Source organism: Hypomesus transpacificus, chromosome 21 (assembly GCF_021917145.1).
Source record: "Hypomesus transpacificus isolate Combined female chromosome 21, fHypTra1, whole genome shotgun sequence".
NCBI lineage: Eukaryota > Metazoa > Chordata > Actinopteri > Osmeriformes > Osmeridae > Hypomesus > Hypomesus transpacificus.
In genome coordinates this window covers 308,691-332,515 of record NC_061080.1, presented here as the reverse complement: position 1 = coordinate 332,515, position 23,825 = coordinate 308,691, and the positions used below count along the sequence as shown (strand labels likewise).

The following is a 23,825-nucleotide window of genomic DNA, read 5'->3' as shown; positions in this document are numbered from 1 at the left end:
GAAGGGAGGGGGAGAGATTTGGAGAGAAAAAAGTCAGTCTTGACAAAAGTAAGGACAGATTAATCTTCTGGACACAGCCGCTATGCATAGGGGTTCGGGGGTTCAGCGTAATGTCGCACATCAGGAGCTAATATGATCTTAAGTTGATCTTTAGAAAATCTTGAATGTATTTAAAACTCTTTCATTCTCTAACCACTTTGTAATTTGCTCTTCAACAAACGACTTGGTTCACTTAAAAAGCCAAAGTTGATCACATGACACTGGATCCCTGCGCTCGGCGTCCCTGCAGAGGACAGCGTGCGCGTGCGACCGCTGGCCCGGTGAACACGTCTCCTAGCAGGACGTTAATCCCCCGGGCCTGCCCGCCTCACGCCCTCTGACCTGCGACCCGACGTTAACAGGGCTCAGATGCTCCGGTGATAATTCTATTAAAGGCTCAGACTGTGTTCAGGGTACGTTTCCCTTTCACTCCACTAGAACACACACACATACATAGGAAAGGTCATGACGGGTGCGTCCCAATAAACAGATTCAGAAATAGCCAGTTTCATATCGTTTATGGCCTTGAGATGGAAGAGAGAACAAGAGTGGTTCCATCAGTGTGTGTGTGTGTGTGTGTGTATGTGAGTGTGTGTGTGTGTTGCTTGTTCATGGCTCTACAGCGTGTCCATCCCACATTACATGTAACAAGGCAGGCTCGGAGTTGGAACTGTATTGGAGGTAGAGAGGGAGAGAGGGGAGAGACAGCTACAGGGAGCTATGTGTCTAAAGGAAGATGGTATCAACATTACACAGAAGCCTAAAGGTCTATAACTCAGTAACTGTAGTCAGAAACTAACTGCAGTTTTGTGTGTTCAAGTACTAGAGGCCCTGCAAATGTCACAAGACATCACATGACACACACAGCATCTGAAATGAAGCCATGTGCCACAGTCCTTTCAACATTAAAACCTCGATCTAAACTGACATACTGATCTCAATCGTTTTTAATAGCTATAAGTACTTATTGCAAAACTTTTCATTTATCCTTATGGTTTAAAGCTGAGTGTTTATTTGCCATTTGGGACAAGTTTTTTTTAATCCTTCCAAGACAGGAATCATCACGCAATCGAACTATGACTTTCGGACGGCCAGTGTGTGACCCTGTAGGAGGGACATGTTCTGATTCCAGCCTGTACAATTTCTCTACATGGTCACGTCTGAGATCACATTACACACACACACAACACATGTATAGTACACACACAGCGCACACCATCTTGCACACACACACACACACACACACTGCTGTATGAAACTTAACTCCCATGAGGCCTGGACTACTCTGCCAGGGAGAGTATGCTTGAGGTTGCAGTTCTAATGAAGTTATTTCAATCAGCCATTAAATATAATCCCGTGTTTATTTCTGTTTGAATATTTTCAACATGTCCAGATACTGGTCAATTATTCAGAAACGTGGCAGGGAATGTGTGTGTGTGTTAAATGTCCATGTGTGCGCTTGTACGTTAGTCGTTGTGCGAAAGTGTTTGTGCCTACTTGGGAGGATGGAGTGTACGATCGAGTGTGTGTTGTTCCCAGGCTGTGCATTTAGCTCGAAACAATAAAGGATCCATCTGTCGCTTTGACACACTCAAGTGTGAGTGTAATGAAATGTGTGATAAATTTTGCTGCAGGTTACATTCACATTTACATTTATGCATTTAGCAGACGCTTTAATCCAAAGCTACTTCCAAGAGAGAGCAGGGAGAGAGCAAGGTTCAACCTCGCTACCCTTTTCAGAGCTCTTGTTAAGAAAGGTTGCGGTGAGAACTATAATAAATGAACCAGAGGTGTGCACGCTTGCGTCGGTTGCAGGTGGGTGCGTTGTCCCCTTAAGTTTTTCCCTTCAAGTGATATTTTCAAGCATTTAGCCTACTCATATTGCATAAATCATTAAGAACCACCTTTAAAACAAGCTGAATCCCTTTTTAAACAAGCTATTGTAGCCAACAATGTTGTCATGGGCAGTATTTCAGATGGAATCGCGATTCAAACAGTAGGCACCTACCATCTGCTACCTGAAAATGTGCCCCCAAAAACGTAAATAAGATTGACATTTATTTAGGGGGAAATGGGTAATTAAAAATAAATTTGCATATGCGCAAGGTAGCTGCTGTTGCTAGCCAAACTTCACTGAGGGGCAGGGTCGAACTGGACATCGGGAGAATCGGGAGATTTCGCGAACGGCCGGTCAAACAAACGGCCGCTACGGCCACGGCACTATCAAGAAAAAATCCTAATCGTTAACGCTCACTTCGAGAACGGCTTTAATACCATTCAACTGTTTAACTGGAGCGATCCAAAATCCAAAGGGTGAGGGTGGGCATTTCCCCCGTGTAAACTTGAACGGTGCACTTGTCCGTCCATTTTACAGATCACGGTTGGTCAAAAATCTATCGTTTTCCGAGTACAGCCAATTAGTTGGAGCTATTTTAGCTAACATCGTTGTTTCTTTAGCAAAGAAATGGAAAGTAAAAGAAATTGAGAAAAACGACGGGCACTGCAAGCAAATGCCGCACAATGTAGAAGTATAAAATACATGTTTATGCCGTCAAAAGACGGAGAGAGTTTGCAGCCCGAAGATGCGGCTGTAGCCTACCAGAGGCGCCAGGTGCAAGTAGCTGTAAGCTGCTGTATTTTCGACATTTAGAAAATTCTAATATCATTCCAAACCATATTGTTTTATTTTTTCTAAAAACAGTATACATTTGGTATTATTGTTGGCCAATATAAAGGCTATACGTTTTAAATGAAGTAAAATAAATGGCCAAGAGAAAAAGGCACTCATCTAAATATGCACAACATGTTTTTGGGCTTTAAATAATAAATGTGCTATGTGGCTTAAATGCAATTGTCTTGATTTTTTGTTCTGTGTATTAAAGCAGGCACAGGTGACGGAAAGAAATGGAGGCTGCTGTGGTGACAGGGTCCAGTGGAGAGACTATGACAGGTGCATCACTAAAACTGTACACAAGAGTCAGTCTGTTAACAGGGTTATTATATGGAAATTAGTTTGTTGACTTGATTGTCATTATTGAATATAGTTAACTTATTATTGTTCTTTTGCAACATCAAATAGCAGATGCAGAAACAGAGACAAGTATGGAAAAAGAAAGTGAGGGAGAAAGTGGTCCGGTCTGTGTTTCAAAGTCCCGGGCTGTTTTTCAGTCCCAGTCCGACCCTGCTGAGGGGATTGTTTGAATGCGCCGTAAATGATCTCTCACACAAACACACACACACTCTCTTTGTGCCTCTCTCTCTGATCCCCCCCCCCCCATCCCACCCCCCCCCCCCCCCACCTTTCCGTTCTAGTTATCTCCATTGTTTCCCTCCCCAAAGCTGGTCACTGCTCCGATTGCGAGGCCTCCTGCATGGCATGCTGGGAAATCCAGGCCCAGACAGGTCCAGCTGCTGTTTCTGATGAACAGGGATTTAGTGATCCCCATTGGTGAGCTTGACAGGATTGGATTGTGTGTGTGTGTTTATGTGTGTGTGTGTATTGTTGGTGACTGTGATTGATAAAAAATGAACGTGTGAATTCAAGTGTGCACTCATTATGCTGCCTTTCCTGTCTGCACTCTATGTGTGTGTGTGTGTGTCTGTATGGATGCATGTTTTTGTGGATGCGTGTTTCTGTGTGTGTGTGTCTGTATGGATGCATGTTTGTGTGGATGCGTGTTTCTGTGTGTGTGTGTGTGTGTCAGACAACCGCCTGGTGGTCCCACCGCTCAAGACCGCCCGGTCCCAACACAAGCTCTTCTCCTGCCTGGCCCCCCAGTGGTGGAATCAACTCCCCACCTCCATCAGAGACATATACTGTCTCTCCACATTCAAGAGAAGGGTCAAGACGCACTTGTTCCGGGAGTACAACGGTACTTAGGAATGGTTTTCTGAACCCAATGCTAGTTTCCTCAAGGATCACAATGACTCTTGCTTAGAGACTTGTTGCTCTTGTTGGTTAGTGGTAACTGATTTAAACTGTTGTATTGGCTGCAAAATATTCTATTTTAGTTCATCTTATTTTTTTTATTTTTTTTTTACTGTTGCTTGCTTTTCTACAGGTACACTTGCACTTAGCGATTCATGTTGTTAAATTGTAACTTGCTTAACTACATGCTCTTATGGTTCTTTCCTTTGGCACTTATTTTTTGGTGTGCTTCTTGTTTTGGCTACCCTGCGATGCTTTGGGGCTTGTTGTTATTGGCCGGGTTTCCCAGATTCGTTAAGAAGCTCTTAACGCTAAGATCTTCTTAAGAACGTTCTAAGAGCGATAAGACCTTAGAATGTTCTTAAGACACTCTTAGCGTTAAGAGCTTCTTAACGAATCCGGGAAACCCGGTTATTATCAGTGACCTATGCACTTTGTAAAGCTCTCTCTACAAGTCTGCTCCTCCCCTCCACCTCCTCCTCCCCCTCTTCCCCTTCACCTCCTTCCCCCCTCCTCCACCTCCCCCCTCCTCCCCCCCTCCACCTCCCCCCCTCCTCCTCCCCCTCCTCCCCTCCACCTCCTCCTCTTCCCCTCCTCCCCCTCACCTCCCCCTCCTCCTCCTCCTCCCCCTCCTCCCCTTCACCTCCCCCCCTCCACCTCCTTCCCTCCCCTCCTCCACCTCCTCCTCCCCTCCACCTCCCCCACCTCCCCTTCACCTCCCCCTCCCCCAACTCCCCTTCACCTCCCCCTCCTTCCCTCCACCTCCTCCCCCTCCTTCCCCTCCTCCGTGTGCTTTACACGGCTCCGGCCGGCCTCTGGCCCAGATGCCTGTCAACAGCTGCTGTTTTTCAACCCCGTGTCAAACGCCAAGGACGCGGGACCGAAAACAATTTAGTCGGTGGGAGCAACGGCGAGGAGGGCACGGAGGGAGGGGTACCTGATACGACCGTGGAGACCACATGGTGAGTGGGCTGTTGATGCATCATTCAAGATGATAAGCAGAGATAAGGAGAGAAACAAGGAGGGAGGAAGTGTAAGCGTGTGTGTTTGTGTGTAGAAAATATACTGAAATTATAGTACAGCACGTTTGTAAACTGTGTCGGGAGAAGGACTCAACAAACACAAACACCATGCTCCAATCCCCAGAGGTCAAAGGGCGTGGGCACACACGCTCACCTCTGTGACATCATAAAACCCTGTCACGGCGATGTGAATGCAGAGAGGGAGAAGCTATTTGTCTTGTCCTGTCATTTCCACGGTGATAGAGAGGGCCTCTTGGTCACCGCACAAACATCCCCTGAAGCACGTTTACACCTAAACCTTGTCACATGGTCCTCTGTCATATGGCTACACTGTAGGGCCAGTCTCTCAATAGTTATCTATAGCTTAACTATAGAGACACTTTTAAAAGCTACACTTTGACATTTTTCTATGAGAGAGTTGTGACTAAACATGAGTCAAAGATAAACCCCAATGTTCCTACAAAGACAAATGTAGGAGTACATATGCAATTGCTTGCGTTAGAATGTATCCATTAAGCAGACGCTTCTATCCAAAGCGATGAATAGGAGGGATTTGAACCTGCTCCAACGCCGAGCTGGACCCCTCCCCTTCCCCATTACTCAATATAAACAATAAACAGTCAATTTCATTTGTATAATAACTGTAACCAGGTGGAAAGTGGGGTCAGATTGAAATTGTTAGACCACCTTTCAAAGGCTTAAATGATAGCGATCCAATGTTACGCTGGCCCTTCAAGAGACAGGCCTGCACGTTACTGTTCTGCTCACGAGCTCCGCGAGAGTTTAGATGTCGTCAATGTGCAGCGCAAGCAAGGTGGTGCTTAGGTATGGTTAAAATATTACAATAAAGGTTTATAGAACTACCAAATAGTAGGAAATATACATTTATAATAAAATACAAAGCTGTTTATATCGGGTTGGTGACACGGATGACTTTGGGTATCAGAGAATAACTCAGATTAGAAAGGTACTTCTAGGAGGTACTTCTCCTTGTGTAGAAGAGCGTAAGTTTGAGAAAAGATGAAAATATCAATTTCTAAGATATCTAAAAGGATTAAACTCCATTTTGAGCAACATGGCAACATGTGTTTTCAGGTTGAAGTGTTAAGAAAAGATGAAAAGATCCACTTCTAAAATATCTACAAGGATTCTACTCCTGTTTGTGCAACATGGCAACATATGTTTTCAGGTTGAAGTGCTGAGTAAAGATGAAAAGATCAATTACTTAAATATCTAAAAGGATTCAACTCTATTTGTGCAACATGGCAACATGTGCTTTCAGGTTGAAGTAGGCCTATATTTATTTTGTTGAATTAAGAGAACGTCCTTAATAGACCCTCCGTCCCTATTCCCTAGTTACAGTGGAGCATCATACAGGGACGTGCACAGGTTGTGGCTAAGGTTTCCCGGGCAACTGCCTGTTTGCCCTCCTCAAGTCAAAGTGCCCTTCCGAGAAAAAATAAATACAATAAAAAATAATAGTCAATTTAAACAGCTGCAGAATTTCATGTTCATCCCCACACAGATTAGTGGTCACCATCCATGTCCACGCGCTGCTCTCCTTTACTGTTATCACCAGACAAAGAATATCGCGTGGTTGAAAACATCCCCGAACACAAGTTTTAATCACGCACTGTGCCGGTTCTGATGGGAAAAAGCTGTCAAGCGCAGACAAAGGCCGGTGTTGTAGCTCAACAGCTGTCAGCATGAGGTATCTCCTCTCCATTCTCGTTCGCTGACACACTCGCACTAGCTTAGCAACACAACGTCAGCTGCTCTTCGGCTAAAAACACTTTAAACCTGGAAACCAGTAGGACAGCATGACGGATCGGGTGTTTAGCTGTCTAGTCGGTTATTGTAAACAGTCCGTAAGTAGGCTACTGTGTTTTAGGTACCGATATCCACATAATTGAACGTGTGGTTGGTGTTGTTTGTTGTTTCTGTTCAAAACAAAAAAACCTTGTCCGTTACTGTTTACAACGTTAGCAGGGCTACTTGGTTGGCGTTGCCTTTTCAGGGTGAGCTATACAAGGTGTGGTGTGAGAACGTGTGAAATGGTTGAAATGCATGTGTCTCACGGCCAATGCGAGAGAATTGGTAGCCCTGTAACTGTTTACCTTCTGTCTTTGGTTTCACTGGGCACAAAAGGCGCACTGGGCAAAAGGTGCCATCCTCCATCTCTCTCACACACAACCGGTAACACACACACACAACCAGTTACCAATCCACGTTCAGGAACCACGTCATGTTCTTTAAGCCACCGTGCAGCTCTATCAAGCACCAGGATAATTTCAATAACCACCATACCCCCCCGCAATCTCTCATTATCATGATGATGGATACTTCCAGACAGAGGGGTCCCTAATCTTCATAGAAGGACCCAGTCCAAACATTGTTCTGACCTTTGCTCCTGGGGCGTGTGTGCTAAATCCTGGCCCCGGCAGAGGATAAGTCTTCATAGCTGCAGCTGGGAGGAAGGAGGAGTTCGCTGCAGAAGACACATCTGGAACACACACGACGAGGAATTCAGACTAGGGTGAGGTTTTGACTGAGAAGCAGGGCCGTAGTCATAATATATATTGGGGGGGGGGGGGGGGGGGGGGGGGGGGGTGTCCCCCAATATTTAAATCTGGTCAAAATGTCCCCCCCAATATATTGATATAAAAATTTAAATACAAATTGAATCGCTACGACAGGCAACCACGCACGCTGTCCGAAATTATCATTAAAAAAAGTAATTTGTCCCCCCCAATGTTGACTCCATGGTTACGGCTTTGCTGAGAAGCGTTGAAAATAAGTTTAGAAACTGAAGGAAAGTTGTTAGTTTTGTTTTCTTTTACTTTGGCATTGTGTCAGCGTTATGTTATTTTACAAATGTTTTTTAATTGATAATTTAAAAATACATTAAATCAAAGTTTAGCAGACCTTAAATACAATTAAGTCAACACTATTTCAACAAATCTAAAAATAAATATGTAAGAAATATAATGGAATATACATAGAAAAATAAACTTAACAAATATATGAATAGCTACATTTTCCCTCTGTATCTTAATCTTTATCGAGATATCCAAAACACCATATTATCTTACCAGACCAGTGTGTACCCTATAACCGAGATACTCTGATAGGCTGCTCTAAAAATAACTCCCTCCTAACCACATCTACTACCCCGCTTCACATATTTCTGCTTTTCAAAGAACAAACAACAAAGCCAGCAGGCTAGCTTTCTGGAGTCTATCTGAGGTGACGGTCTTACCTTGATTGGCAGCACCAGGATATACCATCGAGTTAGTCCCCCCGGTGTTTAGACATCCTTCAGAAGAACCCGGAACAGAGTAGTGAACTCCACTGGCTGCGACGACGGGACTGTGGACACCACGGGAGACCGGTTTTAGCTTTGACTACACCCCTGCAAATCTGTCTAGATCTTATGACAGTCTCATATTCAAGTTACATCAAGACCGTCCATGTAACATTGGTGTAAAATCCAAATACCTCAACAGTTCATTGGCTTTACTTTACATATGAAATACCCTTGTAAAGCAACAACACCATCGGATCAAGTTAAAGTGGAGGTGACGGGAAATGCTATTTTCAAAACAAGGTCAACCATGATGGTTTTCAGGAAAGGTTGGAAAGCCTGTTTGTGACTGAAAGTCACTTCAGAAAAGGTAACTTTGGAGCACATGGAGGACATCCGTGTCAGGTTTTGTTGAAGCACCACAGACAAGCACATGGAAGAACAGTTTTGCCCCCCAGATCTTAACTCACCTCTCGGAATACAGCGAACGATTCTGCAGGTGTAGCTTGCCCTTCACGTGCTGGTCCCAGTCCTGACAACATAGGGCCCACACACACCTTCCGTCAGCTTGGAAACACTGAAAACCCCACTGCCCCCCTCCGGCCCCCCTCCGGCTCTACCCCAGAGAGGGGGTGGGGGGTGGTTAAAGGGGAAAATAACTAAAAGGGGAGAGCAACTGGAGCTAGGGTGGGGTTTTGTGTAGCTAGTCTGCTACTGTAAAACACACCTCTTTCTAACACCCTTTTAAAAGGAGAAGGTCTTCACAGGCCCTGGTGAACTATAGTGTGAAGTGACGAACAACAAAGGATCATCTCAAACTCATTTATATAATTGACTGTAATGACATTTGGGAATCACATATCATGTATCATATCCCATGATATGAATTTTCTGAAAATGTTATGACTAAAAGTAATATGTTTAAAAAACGTTTTTTTTCTTCCAGATCTGTATATTTGACCATATCAGCCTTTTAAGACTGTAGTTCCACACAGGAAGTCATTATTGATTTGTCTTTCCTGTCCAGCTCACCAACCTTGAGGTTGTAGACCTTCTTGTCACAGATGGTGCACTGGTGTGGCAGGTGAGAGGGTGTCACTGCATGGTAGTCATTAACCTGGTGGGGCTGTAGGACCATGGAGCCCACAGATATGGCTTCCTCTCCTCCTTGTAGGGCCTGGTACCCCATAAACCCCTGGGTACCCCCTGGCCCGAAGGAGGAGGTCACCCCCCCTCCGACTCCTCCCCCAGAGTTGAACTTGGGGTCGCAGGTGGGCTCCTCAGGGTTGTACAGTTCCCCTCTGGCACGAAATGGCTGCCCGGTCGCTGACCACACAGTGCCACAGTTGGAAACCATTTCTGCTTTGCCTGTATGGTTGAGATTGGCTGGGTTTTTCCACTGCTCTGCGTGACCGGCAGAGGTGTAAGCTGTCAAATTGTGTTCGTTCCCACCAAACACATTCTGTTTCCCCTGAGACTCTGGCGCATAGAACTCCCTCTGAAACCCAACATGGCCGCCTATCTTCGCCTGTGAGCTGACCGACGCGTACTGCCCATCCCCGGCTTTGCTCGACGCCACCGAGGTCCCTCCCAGGAAACCGTACTGGACGCGCCTGTCCGTATCCGAGGGGTATGCCGACCCCGCCTTCTTGCCGTACTCCGCCGCCCCGTGCTGATTGGCTCCCTGCTGTTGCTGGGCGCCAGCTACCCCTCCCCCTCCAAAATGATTCATCCTCACGTTCCCCGGGTTTTGACCGAAACCCCCTCCCACCAGGGACCCCAGGCCGGCGTTAGGAGGGGGGAACGCCAGAGCGCCGGATGGGAACGCCCCCTGGTGGTTCCCAACCATGGCAGACGTCCGCAGCTGGTTGAAGAGGGGCTGCGACATGGCCACATTGGAGAGGACCTGGTTGAGGACGCTGGCGGCGGCGGCGGCGTTGTTGGCCCCCACTGCGCTCTGGGCCAATTTGAGGCGGTGGAGAGTGAGCTGGGCCTGGAGTTGGGCTAGCTGGAGGCTGGCGGGGGTCAGGAGGAGCTGCTGGTTCTGCTGAACGGACACCCCCCCGCTCAGCTGGACGCCGCCCACCGAGAGAGCCTTCTTGTCAAGGTGCTCCGATGCACCGGGGCTGCAGACGACAACAGAAGAAGAAAACAGATGTTATTCACAAGTGGACGGGCGACCACGCCGGTTTCGGATGCCGCTTTCTGAAACAACGTTCCTGTTCACGTTCTTCCTCGCTCCTCGTCCCATAATCACATCCATCCTCCGTTATCCTCCGTAACAGAAGGTTCCACTGGAGTGGGATTGTAAACAAAACAAGACAAGAAGTATTGTGTATAGAGTCATTCCTGCGGTTGATTCTCAAGCATAATCGCAGGATCATGTTTTATGTCTCCATAGCCCTAGGAGGAACCTACTGACTGCCATTGCAATACATGAACAAGGACTGACACTAGCTTCTGCAACACCCTTCAGCTTTGACTCATACCCCCAGAATCCCTTGCTAAACTGGCATGCAACCTCATATGACTGGCTCTTCCTTTCATATTTTGACGAATGTCCTCACATGCTGTCTAAACATAGTGTCCCCCCTATTAATCACTTCATCCATGTAACCACGCCGACGAACCTGCTGCAACCCCTCCCCAACGCTAGTGAAAGCCGACAGACAATTTGGATTAGACGTGGCGCGGTCCCAAGAGAAAGCTGTTCCAGACAAACGCAGACGGCCATCTTGTTTTTGGAATGTAGGAGAAAGGGAGTTCAGGCAACGGGGGGCATATTCAGACACACGCTTGAACCACCACAGGTCTGTCTGTGCACATCGGATGCGGTTCCCCCGTGAACACTGGAGGTTCAGGGGGAAGGGTTTTCAGCTGGAAATGTGTGCAACTGAATCTTGGGGAGGGATTAGCACGTCCGAGTCACTGATGCTACTGGCTCGTGCAGCTATGATATGGTCTTACATTGCCACTTCATAAAGCCATCACCTCGTTGCTGTTTCTCGACGGCAGATGGGTTACAACGACCCGGCACTCCAGCTTCATACATCCCACGGAATCATGACCTGTTCGACTTTAGATAATCAATCGACTAAGTCATGACACGTTAAGACATTATCATACCACCATCAAACGGCAGTCAGGCAATGAAAGACAGCATTAGAAGTAACTCACAGGGGTTGGGGTGAGCGCTTTAGGACCCTACAGCAGCTGCCCTCTTAACTGCCTGTCCCTGGCAACTCAGCTGCATGTCGACCCTGAGCGCATCTTTAAAAGTTCTCCTTTACGGTCGACAAGCTGTAAAAACACACCGACCCGACCGCCACCGTCCCCTCTGTCCTTCTGTTTAACAAGATTACGGCTCCAATAATATCCCGATGATGCCCCTGTCTCTGCCCCACCAACGAGACTAGACAAGAGGCCTCAGATCAGGTGGCTGTGTTTATGACCTGCCACTCACTTAAGGGATAAACGGACACAGTAGAATAGCGAGGCGGAATAAGGACACTGACTCGTACGCATATTAGTCGTCTGTGAGGATAGTCATTGGTGTGTCGTCATAAACCATAGAGTTTTAGGTTTTGGTGTTTAATTATACTGTAAGGACTATCCACTTCAGCAGCTAACTTCACAAAAGTCACAATTTCCTCTTGGAGATAAATAAAGTACCCACAACTACTAATAATACTACTGCTAATACTACTGCTACTACTAATACTACTGTTACTACACAACATCAAACACAACACAGCCTTCTGCCTGTGCACCAGAGTGTTCAAATCCGTCTGTTTACACATGCAAACCACGGTTACAGCATGGGAGCATAGTTTTAGACTTGCATTGGACTGTTGAAAGTCGGTCTCCCCCCCCCCCCCCTCTGCCCCCTCCCTCTCCTCCCCCCTCGCTTGTACACACCGTCATCCCAACAAGCACACAGATGGAGAGATAGGCTAGCGGAGCGCTGCCCCCAGCCTGGGAGTCATATCTAAAAATACCAGGAACTTCTCTCCCGCACCCTCTCGCACTCCTCCAGCCCCGACACACAACCCTTAATAGACCGGCGTGGCCTCAGAGGCAGCTGGCGCCGGCCGCGCTCTCACCCAGCTAACGGCGCCCCGGTCCCAGCACACTGTGTGATCCAGACACATTTGAGAGGATCCAGGTGTCAAGTCCCATGTTACTAATTAATTGAACGGAGGTGGAGGCCAAACAGAGTTTCCTGTCAGGACACTGAAGGGGTTTCGTACGCATGTGGCGTATGTCAGGTTTCGTACGCATGTGGCGTATGTCAGGTTTCGTACGCATGTGGCGTATGTCAACACTTCGACATTATGGTCAGCAGTAAAGGGTCCCAGCAAGGTATATTGGATCTACTTAATAATTGTTGTTGCAGGAATGCAGGCGTGTTATCCATCATTAACACACAAAAAATTGTAAACCTGCCTATGGGACAATAGGACTCCGGATCTGTCGAAATGTGGTAGTTCGATGTATTGCTTAGCCGAGTCCTGAGATTAACATACAGCACTGTAAACCTGGTGTAAATGGGTGACAAGGCACAACATACTGACTACTGACTGAGGGACACATAGAGACTAATGTCCCAAATCATTTCCTGCGACATATAGAGCAAAGCGCCATCTTAAACCCACCCAGCGTAGTCTACCATGAATCTGTTGTCTGTTGGGTTTATTGTACCGTGGTGTAGGCCCACATGCCAGACCCTGTCTATTCAGGAAGTCAGGTTGCTGAGCGGTTAGGGAATCGGGCTAGTAATCTGAAGGTGCCAAATTACGTTGTGTCCTTGGGCAAGGCACTTCACCCTACTTGCCTCGGGGAATGTCCCTGTACTTACTGTAAGTCGCTCTGGATAAGAGCGTATACTAAATGTAAATGTATTCTACACTCTAAAAAGCAGAGACACTTTGTGATGCCATGGTTATGCTTTTCAAGTGTACACAGTATCGTCCGGCACTGAGATCTTCCTTGAAACTTTACTAGAGGTGGTCAGTGATTACAGACAATATAATAACATATTTCTTGGGAAATTCTATATGCTAAATTAAATAAATAAATCTAAATGTATGTGACAAGATGTCACAAAATAGGTGCAAAATATGTCAAACCACTTTTTAACAGTTTGATTATAGTTTTCCAGTTAAAATTAGCGTGTTGAAAAATTAGCTTCATTTCAAATACAAAATGGTAAAAATGGTTTTCATAAAGTAAAAAAAACATTTTACTTTATGAAAAATTAAGCTGTGAAGATTAAAAACACTGTATGCTTGCATCAATATTCAAAGAACTTGGAGTTAAAATATTGCTACTACAAAACAATTACGTTAATGTGACTATAATAATAATAATACATTTTATTTCTAACGCACTTTTCATTTTAAAACAAATCTCTTAGTGCTACAAAGCAAAGGCCTAACGTTCGCGCAAAACAAAACAAAACAAAATCACTATCAGTGAACATACGTTTCAAATGTAATTTTGCTTATCCTAGATCCACCCAAAATATAAAAATGATTATTATATTCCTGATGTAAAATATATTCCTTTATAACTATCTCATTCTCAACTATCCATTTCATTTCAACTATGCCTTTTCCTCCCGGCTCTTCGACGCAGCACCACCAGACACCGTTTGCAGCTGGGCACTGGTTCACAGGCCCTCTCGGAGCGTGAAAAATCAATTTGTCTGGATCACGGATCTCAGCAACTTGCCTCAACACGGCCGTTCTTCCTGCCTGACAAATGATTACAGGAAACCATTATAACCCTCTGTGTCTTATGAGTGTTTCCAAACTGAATAAGCGTTGACTCGTTGACGAATGACGTTAGGGCGGTTATGCCGTGTTATGTGTCTCTATGCGTTGTTGTGACTTTGTGATTTGTTGCTGTGCGACATGTTGGTTGTGCAAAATGGATGATTCACTCAATTTATCATTCTCTCAATATATCAAGGTTATGTCTAAAGGTAATGCATGGTTTTCTGCACAGCGACATTTCTGAACGACCCTTGAAAAACAAATGCGTCCGTAAATATTTCTATGAAGTCAAAACATATCCTTAAGAATCCTGAGAAATTTCACTAAAGATGATTAGAAAATTACTGAATCTAAATCCAAAGATCCGGAACATTCTAACCACTATCAATTATTAATGAAAGTCAGCTCCCATTCGAGAGACAGTGCGAAGTGATTATAGGCCTACTGACAAAATGGATGGGGAAGATACGTATGAAGTCAATCATAACTTGTACATTTCATAATTTCACCTGTACATTTTCATCACATAAGTCCAGCTACGTGTGTCCACAACGAATTACTTTGACTAATAATATTAGTCAAATATGCCATTTAATAACGTTTAGAATTATTTTATTCATAACACACTAAATACATTTATTTGACTATTTATACCTAATTAAATGTATGGCAAATTGTGCCTTTACTTTCAAATATATTTATGCCAGTTGCCATATGCAACAAAGAGAATCAAAATAATATTAAAACAAGAAAAATATCCAACATAAATGCCAACTTTTAACTAATTTGAAAACACTTTGTCCCCTAAAGAGAAAATACTGGATTAATTACATGTTAAACCTAATGTCATCTCTAGCTAGTCCAACTATGTTTATATGAAATCAAAGTGATTTAACCCGTGTTTTAACTATATCACCAACCCCTGACCCTTTCTATACTACTGTTCCGAAATAAACAGCAGACACACACGCCCCAACGGCGCCTCACTTTCAAAAGAGATCAAAGAAACACTCCTCAGATAAAACACAGGGTCTAACTGGTTCGAAAGGCTTCAGAGTAGGAAACAACAAATTAGAGCAAGGTGTTGAGGAACGTAGTCGATGGAAACACTCTTCAGAAACCTGTCGCTAGACAACAAAACCCAAGGGGCCAAACCTCCAAACAAGTGCCCAAATGCAGGACCAAGTACACAAGGGCTATAAATCAAGTATTTAAGTGGCTCTTCAACGCTACACAACACAACCACCGCTTTGACTGCCCCTACACTCACACGCACACACACACACCGAAGACACACACACATACACTCCTTTACTCTAATAGTACACGACTATGTCCAGTATCATGCAAACACCTAAGTCTCCAGAAAAGTTACACCACTGACCTGAATACTCTGGCACTTGACTGTCTCCTGTGCGACAGAGCTTTAACATGCCTCACCTACTGCTACACATCGTGCTGTAGCATGCTATCTGACCTCTGGCCAATAGCTAGGGATGTTTGTATGTGGAGGGATGGCTAGCTACCACCCTCTTCCTGCTAGCATGGGCGCTAATGCTAACATTACCTCCTACATTACCCCTCCAATGCGAGGGTGCCCCTGCCTGCACCCACCCCCACCCTCCTGCCCCCACCTGAGGTATTTACCACGAGATGGGAGTCGGGGAGATTCGAGTGATGAAATGTCACAAGTGGTTAGGCCTAGCATGTGTGGGGCTTGGTGGTATTATGACCATTTTACAGAGGTGTTATGAACAACCCCAAAGAAAAGCTTTCACAGATCTGGTCTGAGTGGGTCACTATGTGCACCCTAGCGACAGTAGCCTACAGAGCGACAGGTTCAACTTTATGGAAGTTTTTTTAACTCTTTATTCAAATGGAAATGCATTTTTCAAATGGCAATTCAATGTGCAAAGTGGTAATGTAATCCGCAATTCAAATGGTAAAGCTGTCAAATTACATTTCAATGTGCAAATGACAATACAATCCGCAATTCAGTTTGTATTATTTTGAACAACATTTTTAAGGAACGTTTAATATCATGTTGCATATCATATTGACAAGATTTTTTCAATTATTTTTATTCAAATATAAATGAATTTTTCAAATGGCAATTCCATGTGCAAAACTCCAAAGGAAGGCGCCTAGGAGGCAGGGTTTGAATTATGGGGGGATCGGGAGGGTCTTGGACCCCCCCAAAAGAGGTAAAAACAACAGGATGGGGTCAATACATTTATATATCGTTTTTACATGTAATCGTAATTATTACTTTACACCCTGGAGAAGAAGTTGACCCCCCCATTGTCATTCTATAATTCGCACTCTGCTAGGAGGCATCTGCAAATCAATCTCGATGACAAGCCTCCCCGCCCTACACGATAATAATTAACTCTTGAAGCCTTCAGGGTTCTCAAGACTCACTCATTGACCGTGAGACACACGCATTTCAGGCCGTTCACACACTCTCACGCCACAACTAGCATTTTTCTCACGCTGAGAAGGCAACGCCAGCCAAGTTGTACTTCTAACGTTGTTATCGTTAATGGTCGCACAAGGCTATTGATAAAACTTGACGACCCTGCGCTTGTGTCAATTTCGTTTCAACACCTGTGGTGTCGAGGTCTGTTAGGGCAGAAAGTTCTTCCACCCTCTGGGAAATCATTTGCACCTTATCAAAAACATCAGTTTGTGGCCAGGGGGGGCCAGGGGGGGGCTGGTGGCCATGGCCCCCCCCCCGTCGTCAATTTCGTTTCAACACCTGTGGGGTCGAGGTCTGTTAGGGCAGAAAGTTCTTCCACCCTCTGGGAGATCATTTGCACCTTATCAAAAACATCAGTTTGTGGCCAGGGGGGGCCAGGGGGGGGCTGGTGGCCGTGGCCCCCCCCCCCCCCCCGTCGTCTTATATTGTCATTTGTCACTTACACTACAAGCCCCATATTCGCAACATGTTGAGCCACGCCCACATCAACAGCACAAGACGCAAACCAACATACCTGCATTCTGACAGTGCTTCAATGGAAACTAGCAGCTAACCACTGGATACCGTTAGAAAACTGCTGCTCTGAGTGATCCAGTGTGTGAGTTTTAAAATAGTAGTTTTTGACAATCAAGTGCCACCCCAAATAAGAGACTGGCCAGAACTGCCCCCCCCCCCCCCCCCCCCCCCCCCCCACAGAAATAATGTCCTGGCATCGCCCCTGATAAAGAGTCTAATAAACTTCCTTATCTGTGTCTTTCTGACATCAATGCTTTTAAAAACTCAAGGGTGGAATTGCATGGTGTCAGAAGACAGTTGTTTTAGCTGTATAAGCTACATAGTGGAAACAAGTCATAGGCCTATCTTACAGAAATTATCTAATAGGCTACATCATTTATGTTTGTGTGTCTGTATCATCCCATATGTTAAACTTGAAATAGGATGTTGCACATTTCTGAGATATGTAGCGTTAGTTACCGGTATTTACATAGCCCAACCTAAATGTTTAGGCCTACTCGAAGAAACCTTTTACTCTTACTTTCATGAAGGCTAGTTGTAATTGTTTCATGTCATGCTTTTAATGCTAAATTCTGAGCGTAGTCCTTTGGTTAAACCTTTATTATCATATGTGCAATGATGAATTTACATTTGTAAATGGTTATGAATAGGCCTAGCTACAATTTCCAAGACTTTTGTGTTCATACCTTACGTTATAAATCGCACAAATTCAGTTTGTGGAGCTACGTTCGGTGGCGCCGATGACGTTTCTTCACTACTTTGCCCAGGTTCCCAACTGCAGTAAACAAGTGGTTCTTTACCTCAGTACTCAGGCATCCGATTCCATGCGAGGTGCCAATACGACAGATTTACAGTCAATGCATCTGCTGGCATCCAGTACACGAAGGACCGACACGGAGGGCAGAACGACTGCGACTCCTTTTAGACACGGAAAAAGCGACCGGGTGCCGTTAAAATTAACGTCCGTCCAAATTGGCCTCAAATAAATTCAATGTAAGCTGACCTTAGGACAACACGTAGGTTTACAAACGGCTACTTAACATCAGCAAAAATGTAAATGGTATTAGTATAGGGTACGGGTTAAACATTCGTTTTATTTTTAGTAGGCCTAGACTAACAAATACTCCAGTAAAATAAATGAGTGTATTTCAATCTCAAATTATGTGGGATTCAAATTATTAATTGACAGTTGGCCTAGTTTGATTTAACATGTATTATCTTTCTTCTGTGCACCGCACTGGAAAAAACTTAATCTCAAAACTCTTTCAGCAAGAGTGCAACATGACACGTATTTGGAAGGATGCTGTCTTGTTGTGTGACACTAGATGGCGCTGTGTGTTCTCCTAAGTAGCCCCAGGGGAAATAAATTGGATTCATGAATACGCCATATGAGGGCACCAGATACTTAATCATAAACGCCTGAAGTCTCTCCCTGTAAAATGTCATTCTGCAGTCGACATGAAACTGCGTTAGGCAGCCCTTGTCTCTAAAGTAGCAATGAATGCATGATCATTTAACAATTAAGTACTTTTGTTGTGAGTGCAAGCCTGTGTTTCTGCCCACACACACACACACACACACACACACACACACACATACACACACACACACACACACACACTTACAGGCGAACGACACCCCGTATCCACCCCCTCCTGTTCGTCCTACCCTTTGACTCTCACCGACGCAGGGAAACCAATCAATCACATTCCTCGTCCCCAATTAAACACCCATATAAAAATCCAACATACCGCTGCCTTGCTTAGTCACCATCACATGGTGTCGAGGGTGCAGGACTGGTGGGAAGGGGGTTAGGGGTGAGGGGCTGGTGGGAAAAGGGGTAAGGGGGGGGGGGTGGAAGTCTTGGGGTGAAGTATGGCCACAGAGGGTCCTAGGTCAGCAGCTAGCCTGGTTTCACATTTGGCACAGCTGGAGGGGGTGCTGATTTATGGTTCTCCCTGGAGAGGGTGAGGTATCCTGGGCATAGACACATGGTCAGGGCCCCTCCTGGATCCCGTGGGTCTGGAGCTACGGCTGCTCTGCTGTCCGACAGTGATTCACGTCCTGTGGCAGGTATAGAGATAGGAGCATTCCATCTGGACGTTTTTAAAGGTCCAGATTGATGTCCGAGTTTAAATGTAGGTTTTTATTAAGTAACATTACGACAAACTAAATGTTATTGATGTTGGGGAGGCGATAAAGGACTAACTCGTCTGTCCTTTGCAGTGTCTTTTGCTGTCAAATAAACCGATGATATACAGATGGAGTCACTTACAGTGCGAAGAAACACACGCACACACACACACACACACGCGACACAACCAGATGCACATACATGCATGAACACTCACACATAGACACATTTTCTCTCTGACTTTTTCACATACACACACATACACACGGTAGGCTTGCGATCTTGTTTCAGCCATCAGGAAGGTGTAACATTGGATATATCGGGGTCAGAGAGAAATACGTAGGTCAAATGGAACCTTGTGGCTCCTAACAGCTGCTTCACAACCGTGGAACCTTAAGAGCATTCCCAAAAATATGTTCCCTACAGGAAATGAGGCAATTAGGGGGTTGTACCCCAGGAGGCCCATTGACATCCATGGAGAGACTCCTGCTTACCTCATCATGGTGGAGATGGAAGGTATTATTTGACGACCGTTTAGTGTGTGTGTGTGTAATTTACCAAGTCACTGTGCCACAGTAAATAAGCCATGGATGTGAGTGAGAATTGAATGGTCTTTGTAAACTTCCTTTGAGAAACGAAGCTTGGAGAATAAACTTCACAACCTTCTTCTCGCATAGGAATGTCGAAGTTTCCAGTTTGTAACAAGCTGGAGTTCCTCCTCCTATGTAATCTACCATTTAATCATCACACGGCCCCCTGACCCAGTCTACAGTATGAAGTGTCCCGCCATGAACTTTGACGTGTGCATGCTGACAAGGTCTAAGAAAAACTGCTACCTGTGACCCCCTGACAGAGTCAAACAAGGTGGCAAGAGGACCAGATGACCTACGCTTAAGACATCTCGCTTGGATCCAAGTACACACACACACACTTTGTACACAAACACGCTCTCTCACACATACACACGCTGTGCACACGCACGCACGCAGGCTCACACACACACCTCGGGCTGTGTAAGAGAGAGAGAGAGAGAGAGAGAGAGAGAGAGAGAGAGAGAGGGAGTGACGAGAGTGAGAGAGGACACCTACATCAGCCTCAGTGAAAGGCTAAACTCCCAGCATGCCCCATCTGATGTTGCATCATCTCGCTCCCGGGTGAAAACGAGACGTCTGTGCCCTCAGTATGTAGGTCTGTAGATCTGATAACATAAGACGTCTGTGCCCTCAGCATGCATGTCTGTAGATCAGATAACATAAGACGTCTGTGCCCTCAGCATGTAGATCTGATAACATAAGACGTCTGTGCCCTCAGCATGCAGGTCTGTAGATCTGATAACATAAGACGTCTGTGCCCTCAGCATGTAGATCTGATAACATAAGACGTCTGTGCCCTCAGCATGCAGGTCTGTAGATCTGATAACATAAGACGTCTGTGCCCTCAGCATGTAGATCTGATAACATAAGACGTATGTGCCCTCAGCATGCAGGTCTGTAGATCTGATAACATAAGACGTCTGTGCCCTCAGCATGTAGATCTGATAACATAAGACGTCTGTGCCCTCAGCATGTAGATCTGATAACATAAGACGTCTGTGCCCTCAGCATGCAGGTCTGTAGATCTGATAACATAAGACGTCTGTGCCCTCAGCATGCAGGTCTGTAGATCTGATAACATAAGACGTCTGTGCCCTCAGCATGTAGATCTGATAACATAAGACGTCTGTGCCCTCAGCATGCAGGTCTGTAGATCTGATAACATAAGACGTCTGTGCCCTCAGCATGCAGGTCTGTAGATCTGATAACATAAGACGTCTGTGCCCTCAGCATGCAGGTCTGTAGATCTGATAACATAAGACGTCTGTGCCCTCAGCATGCAGGTCTGTAGATCTGATAACATAAGACGTCTGTGCCCTCAGCATGTAGATCTGATAACATAAGACGTCTGTGCCCTCAGCATGCAGGTCTGTAGATCTGATAACATAAGACGTCTGTGCCCTCAGCATGCAGGTCTGTAGATCTGATAACATAAGACGTCTGTGCCCTCAGCATGCAGGTCTGTAGATCTGATAACATAAGACGTCTGTGCCCTCAGCATGTAGATCTGATAACATAAGACGTCTGTGCCCTCAGCATGCAGGTCTGTAGATCTGATAACATAAGACGTCTGTGCCCTCAGCATGTAGATCTGATAACATAAGACGTCTTTGCCCTCAGCATGCAGGTCTGTAGATCTGATAACATAAGACGTCTGTGCCCTCAGCATGTAGATCTGATAACATAAGACGTCTGTGCCCTCAGCATGTAGATCTGATAACATAAGACGTCTGTGCCCTCAGCATGTAGATCTGATAACATAAGACGTCTGTGCCCTCAGCATGCAGGTCTGTAGATCTGATAACATAAGACGTCTGTGCCCTCAGCATGTAGATCTGATAACATAAGACGTCTGTGCCCTCAGCATGTAGATCTGATAACATAAGACGTCTGTGCCCTCAGCATGTAGATCTGATAACATAAGACGTCTGTGCCCTCAGCATGCAGGTCTGTAGATCTGATAACATAAGACGTCTGTGCCCTCAGCATGCAGGTCTGTAGATCTGATAACATAAGACGTCTGTGCCCTCAGCATGTAGATCTGATAACGTCATAGGTGTGAGCAGCATGTCTGGCGTTCGGCCCATGGTACACTTTAGCAGAAGGGACGACTGCAGCGCCGCCATTTTGTGTCAAAAATATCTCCAGTTGTTGCAGATCGATGTTGCTCTTTGGTACATCCCTTATTTTTAAGTTATTTGAGATATACGGTATATTCCTAGGTTGGGGTGAGGTAAAACAGTTGGCTCGGAATTCTGAACACAGCATGGTATGAGAAGAAGAATCTGGGTCAAATTAGTTGGAGATTTCTCATACAGTGAGGAGAGAGTAGTGTCCTGACTGAGTGCGACAGTCTGGTGTAGCGCTATTGATTTAATCGAGCCGAGTGAAGCAAGTGACGCACGCTGCTTGCATTTGAGAGCGCATTTGTCCGTCACTAGGCTGGAGGTTGGGTAATATAGTGGAGAATTGTGTCGGCTACAACAGCTGAATCTGACAAGGCACATTTCCTGCTGCCATGCGAAAGATATTATTAGTCTCTGCCCCCCCACCACTCACTCACTCACTCACTCACTCACTCACTCACCCCCCCTCCCTTCATCCCCTGTTCCTTACCCTGTGTGTGGAATACATTTTGTTTCATCTCCACACTCCAAACATTTCGTTTCTCACATTTCCCCTTCCGGAGATTTCATGGTCTTACAACTCCCAACCGAAGCAGATTCTCTCCAGGCTTGTGTGAATGATCTGAGGACAGCCATGAGTACCCCAGTCTTTTCCCTCACGGTGGACAGCAACATAGGAGCTTTTTTGGTCATCTCCCTGCCTACTGCCCTCCTTTCCCCCACTCGCCTTCTCTCCCTCCTTCCTCCGCTGCCTCCCATCACTATCTTTCCCTCTCTCTTCTATCCACTCAGCCTTTCTACCCCCGTCAATCTCTTCCTCCTTTCGCTCGTTTTCCTCGTCTCTCCCTCCTTCCGAAGCGCCCCCACCCCCCCCCTACCTCCGTCCAAAGCGAGGGTAGCATTTTACCATCTGTCAGCACCATCAAACCTGTAAATGCCAATCACACCCGGCTTCGCCCCGCCCACGCGCGGCCTGACGACCAATCAGGGTCCTGCAATGCTCAACCTGCTCTGGGCCTCTTCTGGCCACACATGGAAAACTATGCTCCCTCCAAACCCCACGCTTCCTCCAATCTCTCTCTCTCTCTCTCTCTCTCTCTCTCTCTCTCTCTCTCTCTCTCTCTCTCTCTCTCTATTCCTCCCACCATCTCTCGCTCTCTCTCTCCCGCCATCTCTCTCTCTCCCATCCTCTCTACTCCCTCTATCTTCCCTCTCACTCTTACCAACCCCCCTCTCTCTCTCTCTGACGGGTACAGATGCAAGCGTTCCATGAAAGAGCTAGGAGTCAGGATGCATGGGATTCCCTAAGTGAAGAAGCCTGCCAGTGGCAGATTGAGCAGGGGGGGAAAGAGGAGAGGAGAAGGTGGGACAGGAGCATGGGGGGGGGGGGGGAGGCAGGGTTGGAAAGGAACATAGGAAAGCTGGAAGAAGGTGTAAAGGAAAGGAAAGGACAGGTAGGATGGATCGGATGTCAGATTGATTGGCGCGTCGCTCGGGATGAACGCGCCTGCCGAACGAACAAAACGCGAACACAGAGTACATGAGACACAGCTCCCATGAATATCCCATGGTGCACTGGGAGAATGTCTTCACAGCTGGCATGCAAGGTTCCTGACAGAGCCCATTCAGTTGACTATGTGCAGAATGACACGCTTCTTGATTCATTTCTGTCAGTTGTCTTGCTCAGGGTGGGCTGACCCACAGGAATGTACCATACAGCACATCCTGACAGGGAACTGAATCTAGATGGATTTCGACACCAGCCCGCTGTGAGGTACAGTGGGTATTCTCTCTTACACTGGGAGGGGGGGGGGGGCTTTTGGCAGGGGTGTTTCATGTGTGAAACATCCCTGAAATCTTGGATTGTTCAGACCCTGTAAGATGACTGGAGCTTGGAGATGGATGCA

At 45.9% G+C, this 23,825-nt stretch overlaps 1 protein-coding gene across 1 annotated transcript in view; it reads right to left on the bottom strand.

The window, feature by feature from the left end:
* rbm20 (RNA binding motif protein 20) overlaps positions 1 to 22,841 on the bottom strand; it is a 30,875-nt gene extending 8,034 nt beyond the window's left edge. The window contains exons 1-6 of the mRNA XM_047044231.1: positions 22,826 to 22,841; positions 22,409 to 22,460; positions 9,330 to 10,419; positions 8,764 to 8,825; positions 8,249 to 8,358; positions 7,392 to 7,492 (exon numbers count right to left, since the gene is read on the bottom strand). Of these exons, the coding sequence (XP_046900187.1) occupies positions 7,392 to 7,492; positions 8,249 to 8,358; positions 8,764 to 8,825; positions 9,330 to 10,419; positions 22,409 to 22,460; positions 22,826 to 22,841 (1,431 nt within the window). The remainder of the gene's footprint in view (positions 1 to 7,391; positions 7,493 to 8,248; positions 8,359 to 8,763; positions 8,826 to 9,329; positions 10,420 to 22,408; positions 22,461 to 22,825) is intronic.
* Between the last annotated feature and the right edge of the window lie 984 nt (positions 22,842 to 23,825).